General features: G+C 37.9%; 1 protein-coding gene across 4 annotated transcripts in view; it reads right to left on the bottom strand.

The window, feature by feature from the left end:
• Nucleotides 1-259: 259 nt before the first annotated feature.
• The window catches only part of pcf11 (PCF11 cleavage and polyadenylation factor subunit), a 42,101-nt gene continuing 32,405 nt past the window's right edge, over nt 260-9,955 (bottom strand). For all 4 annotated transcript variants that reach the window (XM_020531487.2, XM_048597545.1, XM_048597546.1 and 1 more), the window contains exons 13-16: nt 8,129-8,284; nt 3,684-3,776; nt 1,187-1,222; nt 260-900 (exon numbers count right to left, since the gene is read on the bottom strand). In XM_020531487.2, coding sequence (XP_020387076.2) covers nt 688-900; nt 1,187-1,222; nt 3,684-3,776; nt 8,129-8,284 — 498 coding nt within the window. In that variant the 3' untranslated portion in view covers nt 260-687. The remainder of the gene's footprint in view (nt 901-1,186; nt 1,223-3,683; nt 3,777-8,128; nt 8,285-9,955) is intronic.

Raw genomic sequence — 9,955 nt, 5'->3', positions numbered from 1 at the left:
ATTTGTTTCAGGTGCATAGATCCTTTAGCTGTATGAAGATTTACTAACTTATGAAAACAACTAGGAATGCAGGAATCACATGAAAAACAAAGTAACTTTTATGTCTGGCAAATATCAATAGTTTTATTATTAGTTTTCAATTGTTCAGATCCTGTAGTTTTATAATAAATTTTATTTCCTAAATAAACCGAAGTATTAATTTCAATTGCACCATAAATAAAAAAAACTTAAATACTTTGCATCAACTGTACACAAACCATATTTCAAAAATATTTTATTGGTTTTAGAATTTACATTCTTACAAAAGTAACATTTTCATTTCCCAAGTGCATTCACGTATTTGCAGCACTCACAGTAATACACACCTGAACTGCACATGCAGTTGAACATACAAATACCAAAATGTATTCAATATAATTTCTGCTGAGATCCCTGCCTCAAATAATAAAATATAAAACAAAAGGTTTCAATTTGACATGTTCCTTGAAGGTAACATGTACTATTGCTGCTTCGCACATTTTCCAATGATTTCAACATAGCAAGAGGTAGTATCACTTCAGTGTCATACGAAAGTCATCCTCATACAAAAGGATACATCAAATCCAACCAGTCATCTTGCATCTGATTCTTCTTCCAATTCTAAAGTTTGTAATAGAGGAAAAAAAAAAATTTTTCTTCATCAAAGACCTAGACTGTTTCCACTTTCACAGTTGCACTATCTTTTTCAGTTTTATTATCATCTGTCAACATACAGCTCCGTTCATTCTCAGTATCTTTACAGCTGTTGGTGGCATCTGAAGTCTTGTTACTACTAGCCAACTGTTCCTGTTTAAGAACTGAATGTAGTGGATTTTCTACAGGAGCTTCATTTGGAGATGGTGTTGCATCAGTAAATGAAGCCTTAAAAAAGGTAATGAGAAAAATTAACATGTAAAAGCAGTTTTCATGACAAATATTTGATAAAACAAAGTTAAAATTTACTTTAAGCTGAATTTTATATGCTTAATTACATACAACTCTTGTAAACAGTATAAAATCCATCAGGACTGCTGCAGGATTTTTAGTAATCAGTACCACATCCAAACTTATTTTGCTGTTCTAAATGTAGTTGAACTATACACTGCGTAACAAATATTTCAACTTATTTATATAATGTTTAGCGAAAATATTTCATGTTCATACTCACATTTTTGTAATCTTCGTAACATGCTGGATGATACGTCTAAAAGAAATGTTGCAAATATTAAAGGTAATTAGTGACAATATCTAAGTTGTTAAATAGATTTCAAACGCTATTAGCTTTGTTAAAATAAACTAGATCAGAAGAAACATCAGGTCATAGCTTAGCACTTGCAATTAGTACAAGTGGGCCAGATCTTACTGGAAAAATAATGACATGATAATGGCACTTTAATGTGCAACATGCAGATGAGATTACAAGGTAATCTCCAAAACCTGATTGTTTTGCACTCCTCCACTGATCTATTTTCTTGCTTTGCTTTTAAGAACTGATTTGTTGTCATTAAATTCTCAACTGAATGTTAAGTTCCATAATTAAGAGCACAAGTATATTTTGACAAGATAACTGTTAACATACTGCCAATCAAACTCTCACCTACAAATCAAAAAATGAGATTCCATCAGATGGTAAAAAGCCATTTCAAATATAATTTCCCTGTTTCGTCAGTACCTCCAAACCCCAAATCCAATTTTCTTTACCTGATTTGGCTATTTCATCTCATTAATACACTCAGGAATTTATTTTGCTTTGCAATCCTTAAATCTTATTAAATGTACTGTCAGTCCCACCATTCACCAAGGTCCAAACAGGCCTACCACATTGCTCAAATTCAATAACTTGCACTTCCAATAACTAACGATATGTAAAGAAATTTCAGCAGGAACATGCTGATAAAGTCTGAGTTGTACCATGTAAGATGCCTTGCTCTGAAAATTCTGTCTGATGTCTTCAGCTACAGGTTTCACATCACTAACATTAGCAAGCTGTTCAAACTAACGTTAATACATCTTATTGGAAACATGCTAGCTGATAAGAGTATAACAGAAGGGTAGTCTGCTTTAATTGTGTTGCATATCCATATATTGATGTCCTTTCATTAATCATTTATAATGGCCAATATATCTGCTTACACTTAGACAGTTCACTGGCAATAAGGTGTTTGAAACATCTGGAAGTTGTAAACAATACATGAATGCTTTTTCCTTACAACTGTATTAATGACCATAACCATGAACTTGGTTGTTGGCAAGACAGGAGTCCCTTATTACGGAACGAAATTGCATGGTACTTGGATGTGCATGGTGAAATAGAGATGAATCAGCACAGTTTCATCAAGGACAGGCTGTGACTGATAGATCTGTTAGAATTGAGGTGGTAACAAGCAAATTAGACAAAGGAGAGCCAGTGGATGCGGTTTATTAGGATTTCTAGAAGGCCTTCCACCAAGTGCCACACAGGATGCTGCTAAATAAGAGCCCACGGTGTTAGGTACTGGCATGAATAGAGGATTAGCTGACTGGCAGGAGGCAGAGAGTAGGGGGTTAAATAGATCTCTTTTGCGATGGCACCAACGACTAATGGAGTTCCACAGGGGTCTGTGTTAGGACCATAACTTTTCATATTATGAATCTGGACAAAGGAAGCAAGGACATTGTTGCTAAGTCAGCAGATGATAGGTGGAAGAACAGGTAGGGTTAAAGAAGTGGAAGGCTGAAGGAGGACTTGAACAGGCTAGGAGATTGGACAAAAGTGGCAGATGGAATACAATATGGGAAAGTATGAGGTTATGCACTTTGGTAGGAAGAGGCGGCGTACACCTTTTTCCTAAGTGTGCAAAGACTTTGCAAAATTGAAGCACAAAGGGACTTAGGAGTCCTAGTTTAGGATTGTCAAGATTAACAGGCAGATTTAGGTGGCACTCAGGAAGGCAAATGCAATGTCAGTATTCATTTTGAGATGACCAGAATACAAGAGTAGGGTTATACTACTGATGCTGTATAAGACTCTGGTCAGACTGCATTTGGAATATTCTAAGTAGCTTTGGGCCCCATCGCTGGAGGAGGATGTGTTAACATTGGGGAGGGTCCAGAGGTGGTTTGTAAGAATGATCCAGGGGATATAAGGAATGGTTGAGGACTGTTGGCCTGTACCTGGAATTCAGGTGGATGACAGGACATCTCATTGAAATTCACAGCAAATGGAGACACCTGGATAGAATGGACGTGGAGAGGCTATTGCCACTAGGCAAGACTAGGACCCAAAGGCATAGCCTCAGAGTGAAGGTATGACTGTCTAGCTGAAGAAATTCCACCTTATCTCAGTTCTAGAGGGTGGTGAATCTCTGGAACTCACTTCTGCAGAAAGAAGACAGAGATAGATAGGTTCTTGAATAGTAAGGGAATCAAAAGTTATGGGGAGAAGGCAGGAGAATGGGGTTGAGAAACATATCAGTCATGATGAAATGATGGAGCAGGCTCGAAAGGCCTAATTCCGCTCCTCTACTTTATGGCTCAATAATCCATTGGATTAACCACCAATGAGTTTTTGACAATGTGACCTCAGCCAAGCTTTTTTTCCCCAAATAATGGCAAACAGTGACCATAATTGTATATAATTGATAGTTTTGAAAGCCCCAGGACAGTTAATTATTGGGTTTACTTACTCTATTATCCACACGAATTGCATTTTTCAGATGCCACTCCTCTTCATCTTCATCCCAATACTGCTCAAAAGCTTCTTGACAAATTTCACACACCTACCGGATGAAAATACAAACGTGTTTGTTAGGATTAGGGCAAGTATTGATTTTTTGATAAGACTGAATATATTTACTCACAAATACAATGCAGTATACTTCCAGATTTAGGGTATGCTAAAACTTGTAAAATTCTACTGATGGATGCTTCCCCACCACCCTCCTCCTCCACCCCAATATTGCAGGGGACTCCAGTAGAAGTCCAATTTTCTTTCTAATTTCCTCAGAACAGAAAAATTGGTAATTTGCATTGTATCTATGGAAATGACATCTGTATGTACTTTTATGTATTTTTGGCTCCTGTGTTATTATTCATAATTGGTCACTATTCTTTAAAGTGATAAAAGACCTGTATGCAGTGAATTCTGAACATAAACACTTTAAAATGCTACTTATTATATACTTGGGAATAGTGTTTATTTTCTTGGATACCTGTCTTGATTACTCCAAATGCAGCCTTTAACACCTCAGGTGCAGCTAGATTTAGGTCAGAGCTTAAAGTGATAAACAGGATTCTGATAGGCACATAAATTACTGCAGATTAGGGTAACAGCAGGGGGAAAGTGGAATAGCTGGTAACAAAAGATTAAAGCTGCTGTTCTGTAAAGAGCCAATGCAAGTTGAGGACAAAACAAAAACATGGTTGAAGAAGACAGCACCCAAGTCAAAGAGAACAAACATCAGCATGTTTGATCTGGATGGCTCCAGTATTGCAAGATGATCTGTTTGGGGTTCTAGGTGTGTTGCACAAAGTGTGGAAAGCAATGACAGTAGCAATACCAGTCCTTTTCCATAAACTGCAGGTAGTTGTTTACTACGCTTCATGTGGGGGTCACTGTTTATTAGTGTGATAATTTTCCTCCTGATTCTTGTGCTACCCAAGTATAAATGCATTTATGCCCCTCTTCCAAATAGTACTGCATTTACTAAGTTTGAGTGCTTTGGTATCAAGTTTTAAAAAAGCCTTATGAGACTAATAATTCATAACAAAAAAATGTTGATTTTTAGATTTCAACAATTCCTAAGTTTTTAAAGAAGGGTCCAGACCCGAAACATCAGCTTTCCTGCTCCTCTGATGCTGCCTGGCCTGCTGTGTTCATCCAGCTTTAGACCTGGTTATTTCAGAAGTTTTATTACCTATTACAAGACACAGCAAGTAACTAAAAGAAAACAAAGCCAGTTTAATTTATCAACTCCCACAGCCCAATTTGGGATGATAGATTCAACTTTCTGAAAAAAGTACAAAATGCTTTCCAACTCCCCTAACAAAACATCAGACTGCAACACAATCCCTCCCTCTGGCCTGTTGATGCTTCTGTCACCATACTCACCAGGGGGACCTATTACCTACTCTAGTAGATGGGAAGGTTAAAGATCCCAAATAGAGGCAACGGTCACTGGAATTCTGCCTTTATCTTCTGCAACTCTGCCTGGTATTGAGGTATAACTGAGATGTTTGATTATGGGAAGAAAAATTCAATAGTTACCACTGGCACAGGAGCTTGCAAAATAATTTCAGAAATCCTGCTCCAAAAAGGATTCATGAGGAGCAATATTATTTTAACAATACATTAATGAGGGCATTGAAATCTACCTTGAGACAGAGCAAGAACTACTCAAGTTGAATCCATCTGCACTTCTAATATCTATTTAAAGCAAAGAACTATATGGATCAGATGTTGACACCATGAACCTTTAGCCACAAAAATAAGTAAACCTTTATAAAACATACAGATGTGATAAAATCTAGGATTCCAAGGCATCTTTGGATTCATGTTCTTGTTTTTAGTTTAAAAGGCCACTTCCAACCTTAATCAGCTCTAGACACATTCAGGAAAAAGATCAGCTGGTCAACAACATAGTTTAATGGAAGAGAATCTCCTACCTGCCTGTGCTTTAGTTAAGCGTGAGAATCAGTTTTAAACAGCACACAAAAGAGGTCCTTTGACCCCCATTATGGTTGCAATGGCCTTCAAACATCCATCCATCCTAATTTCACTCTTCATCTCTTAGCTTGTACGTTATGACATTTCCCGTGTATTTCTCAAATGTCGAGAGGTTCCATCACCACCACCTTTTTAGGTGTTGAGTTCACAAGTACCCACAACCCAACAGGTGATAACATTTTTCCTCAAATCCATTCCAACCCTCCTGTTCCTTTCTTTAAACCTGTCCCCCCTAGATACTGACTCCTCTAAAGAGTTAGCCTTCTCTGTATCAATATGGTTTATATTCCTCAAACCTTTGTACATCTCAGTCAGATTATTCAACTTTCACTGCTTTTAAGGAGAGCAACCCCAGCCTATCTAGACCCTCTTTATAGTTTAATTGCTCCAGTCCAGCCAAGATCCTGGTGAATCTCTTCTTTACCCTCTCTCATACAACCATATCCCTCCTATAGTGTGGTGACCACAGTACTCCAGCTGTGGCCTAACATTATATACAATTCATCACAGTCTCCTTGCTCTTGTATTCAATGCCTTATCAATAAAGGCAAGTATTCCATTTGTTTCTTCAAGGATCTGTGGACATGCACAATCAACACTTTTCAGAATTAAATTCCACTTGCCGCTGTTTAGCCCATCTACATTGTACTGCCTCAGAAAGGACAATAAAACTTTTTTTGCAAGACTTACAGATGGGATAAAATCACTGATATAAAATCAAGTATTCCAAGACCCGTTTACTTCATGGTTTTATGTTTAAAAGGCCATTTCGTCTCCTCACTATTCACCACAAAACCAATTTTCAAGTCATCTGTAAAATTACAAACACCACCTCCTACACTCATGCCTAGATCGACAATGTACATAAACAGCAAGGCACCCAGCACCGGGTACATGACAGGGTACAGGCTTCCCGTTACAAAAATGCCCTTCAAAAATGCCATGAAGTCAATTTTACATTCAATTTACCAAATTGCCCTGGATTCCACAGACTTAGTTTCTTAACCAGTCTGCCATGTTGAAGTCCTTACAGACTATACTAACTGCATTAACCTCATCTACACAGCTAGTCACCTCCTTGAAAAATTCAATTAAATTGTTAAATGTGATCTCCCCCTTATAAAGCCACACTGATTTTCCTCGCTTGATCCTGCCTAAGGAGGTTAATTTTGTCCCTCAGTACTTTTTCCAATAATTTTGCTACCACAGATCTAAGAATTACAGGCCTGTAATTCCTGGTTTACCCCTACCACCCTTTTCTTGAATAAAGGCACCATAATAGCTGATCTCCAGTCCTCTGGCAAGCCTCTTCTAGCCAGAGAGAATCTGAAAATTCATGTTAGAGCCCCTGCAATCTCCTCCCTTGCTTCCCACAATGAAATTGGATACATCTCATCTTGGTCCAAAGATTTATCTACTTTCAAATTCGCTAATTCATTCAATTATATCGCAGCTCCCCCCTCTCTTTTATATCTACATGCTCCTTCTCTATTGTAAATACAGATTCAAAGTTCTCATTTGAAAACCATAGCTATATCTTCCAGCTCCAAAAAGATTGCCACTTTGGTCCCTAATAGACCCTTACTCCTTTTACACAACACGCCTCTGTATTTTCCTTAATGTTACCAGCCACTTTTTTTTTTAATGTCTCCTCTTTGCTGACCTTACTTTTTTCTTAAGCAACCCCCTGCACTGACTATACTCCTCCAATGCATTGCTATTTTGAGCCTTGGGGATCTATCTTAAGCTTTCTTTCTTCCCCCCATAGCAGTCCAGATTTGCTTGTGCTTTCTTCTCTTATTTGATTACAATGACATGTACACAGCTAGATCAAACTCTATGGTAATTGTTCTGATAGAATGACATGCATAAAATATCCCCGCTGCTGTAACTGTTGGAAGGCAGTTTGCACAATTCTTTTAAGAGCACAGTTAAGACAAAATTTGATTAAGCATATTAGATTTAACTGGAGCAGAAAAAGTTAACAATCACTGCCTGCGGGACCTCGGTTTCCAGATTGCTAAGTACCTTATTTTCCAAAAGCTTAACCAGTGAGCTTTAAGTCCAGAAATAACAGAATTTCTGAAATAGAATGCTTCACTCTCATTATCTTTATGCTGACATCCACTCCTACAAATCAGCCACTAATGTAATGGCTTAGTTGCAGTTCTTTAAATATATGAGACAGAAAATCTGAGCCTCAACTACAGAAGTCAAGCTATCCTGCTCAATAATGTGCACAGAAGAGTGGCCTGCAAGTACCTAAATCATCCCTCTAGACTAGGCATCAAGCAGCTTATTGGTACCTTCTGCATGCATCCAAGTCATGTTGTATGTTTTTTTTGGAAATCTGATGAAACTATGATCATACTATGTAATCACATGAATTTCTATTAATAAACCTACTTCATGTACTCCAGCAGGCCCAGCAGGAACACTCTGAAATTCCTTTTCCTTGGCTGCTTCTTGTGTTCTCTGCACAACTTCTTCATGGACCTTCTCAAAGAACTGACTCTTTGCACGTTCTTCCAAGTCAGCAATTTCTTCAAATTCTATCCAATCCTGGGGATTTGCAAGCAAATATGTTTCAAAACCCCAACATTTCAATTCTTAACATTTGTCTTGTTTTCAAATCTAGAACCATTCTTAACAAATAGAATATTTGTTGACATTCTTAAAAGAACATGTGATTACAGTGTTTATGGACTGCCAGTTTTCAACTTTCAAACTGTGAATTCTCTATCTGGAGCTTTTTAATGGACTAAAATAGTTTGTTTAAAAAATAAGGGAGGATATTGAACAAGTGCAGCAGCAATGCCAGGAGAGCCCCTCTGCAGCCAGCATGGTGGCTAGAAAGTACTGTGTAGCAAGGCTGCAACTGGACAAAGCAGCAACAGCCATGGAGAGGCACATGGCAGACACCATTGGGGGAGGGGAATCTCTGCATTGTCAGTCCTAGTCTCCTCCTGCACCTCATTTGCTGCTTGATGATTTCAATGGCACATGCACAGACATATCCTGGCATGGTGACATCAATGGCACTTCCTGCAGCCTGTCGCAACCAGGTGACCTCAAAGATAGCATATGTGCTTGCACCGTGCCATTTTGCTGTTAGGAGTAAGGGTTCTTTTCAAAAGAAGGGAACCACTGACTTAAGATGGCTGTAGTGATCACTTAAGCTCATTAACACATCAAACAAGACCCAGTTTGAACAGTTTGAGGCATCAAAATGACCAAAACAGTCATTCAGATCTCATCTCCAATTTGGAAGTTTTACATACTAGGATGAAAGACACCTGCAGATTATCCAGCTTGAAGAAAACAATTAAGCCAAACATGGGGAAAGAAAAAGGAAAATATATTTCAAGCAGAGATGTAAAATGGATTTGTAAGAGCAGCACTGAAATACCCTCTCGTCCAGAGTTTTCACACAGCCTCTCAAAAACAGCTCTACTGATAAAATAAATTGGAGGAACATTCATTCACGAGGAACTCAAAGTTCTAAAACTTTTATATACATATAAAAATCTTGCTACTGAAGATACAGGCCATCAGTTAACAAAACCCTCAGGATACTAAAAGTGCATATTCCCAATCTTTCTTTTCACACTAGACATTGCTTTTCAAATTTTAAATGTGTCTTCAATCTCATTACTTTTTTCTCCCAGAGTTAATAAATAATACAATCCCTCATTCTTTTACTCAAGAACACCTTGTAATTGACTTTTTCATTTCACTTCTAGCAAACTATGTTTTAATTGAACTGCGATCTAGCTGCATGTAAAAACGTAAAAATATTTATTGTGGTCAAGGACAAGTTAAATAGAAACAAATTGATTCAGCCTCCTCACCAGGTCATCTATGCAATGGGCTCAATCAGTATATTCAAAAAAAATCTGAGAACTGGAACAGGGAAGTAAATTTTTCCTTCAAAACCTGTTTTACGAAAACAAACGATGAGAAACATGTGGTTGATAATAAAATGTGCCTCAAAAGAGATAGCCCAGAGAGACTGGAAAAGCTGGAGAAAGCCAACAAGTGAGTGGCAACAAGGTTGGAAAACAAAGTAGTATGTAAACTTTATAAAGGGGTAGTTAAACAAGGGTCACAACATCTCTAAACCACTTCAGCACAAAATATCCTGATAAAACTGGATGCACACAGCAGGCCAAGCAGCATCATAGGAGCAGGAAGGCTGACGTTTCGGGCCTAGACCCTTCATCAGAAAAATCT

Source organism: Rhincodon typus, chromosome 6 (assembly GCF_021869965.1).
Source record: "Rhincodon typus isolate 14 chromosome 6, sRhiTyp1.1, whole genome shotgun sequence".
NCBI lineage: Eukaryota > Metazoa > Chordata > Chondrichthyes > Orectolobiformes > Rhincodontidae > Rhincodon > Rhincodon typus.
The sequence above is the reverse complement of the archived record's forward strand: the minus strand, read 5'-3'. Positions and strand labels throughout refer to the sequence as shown.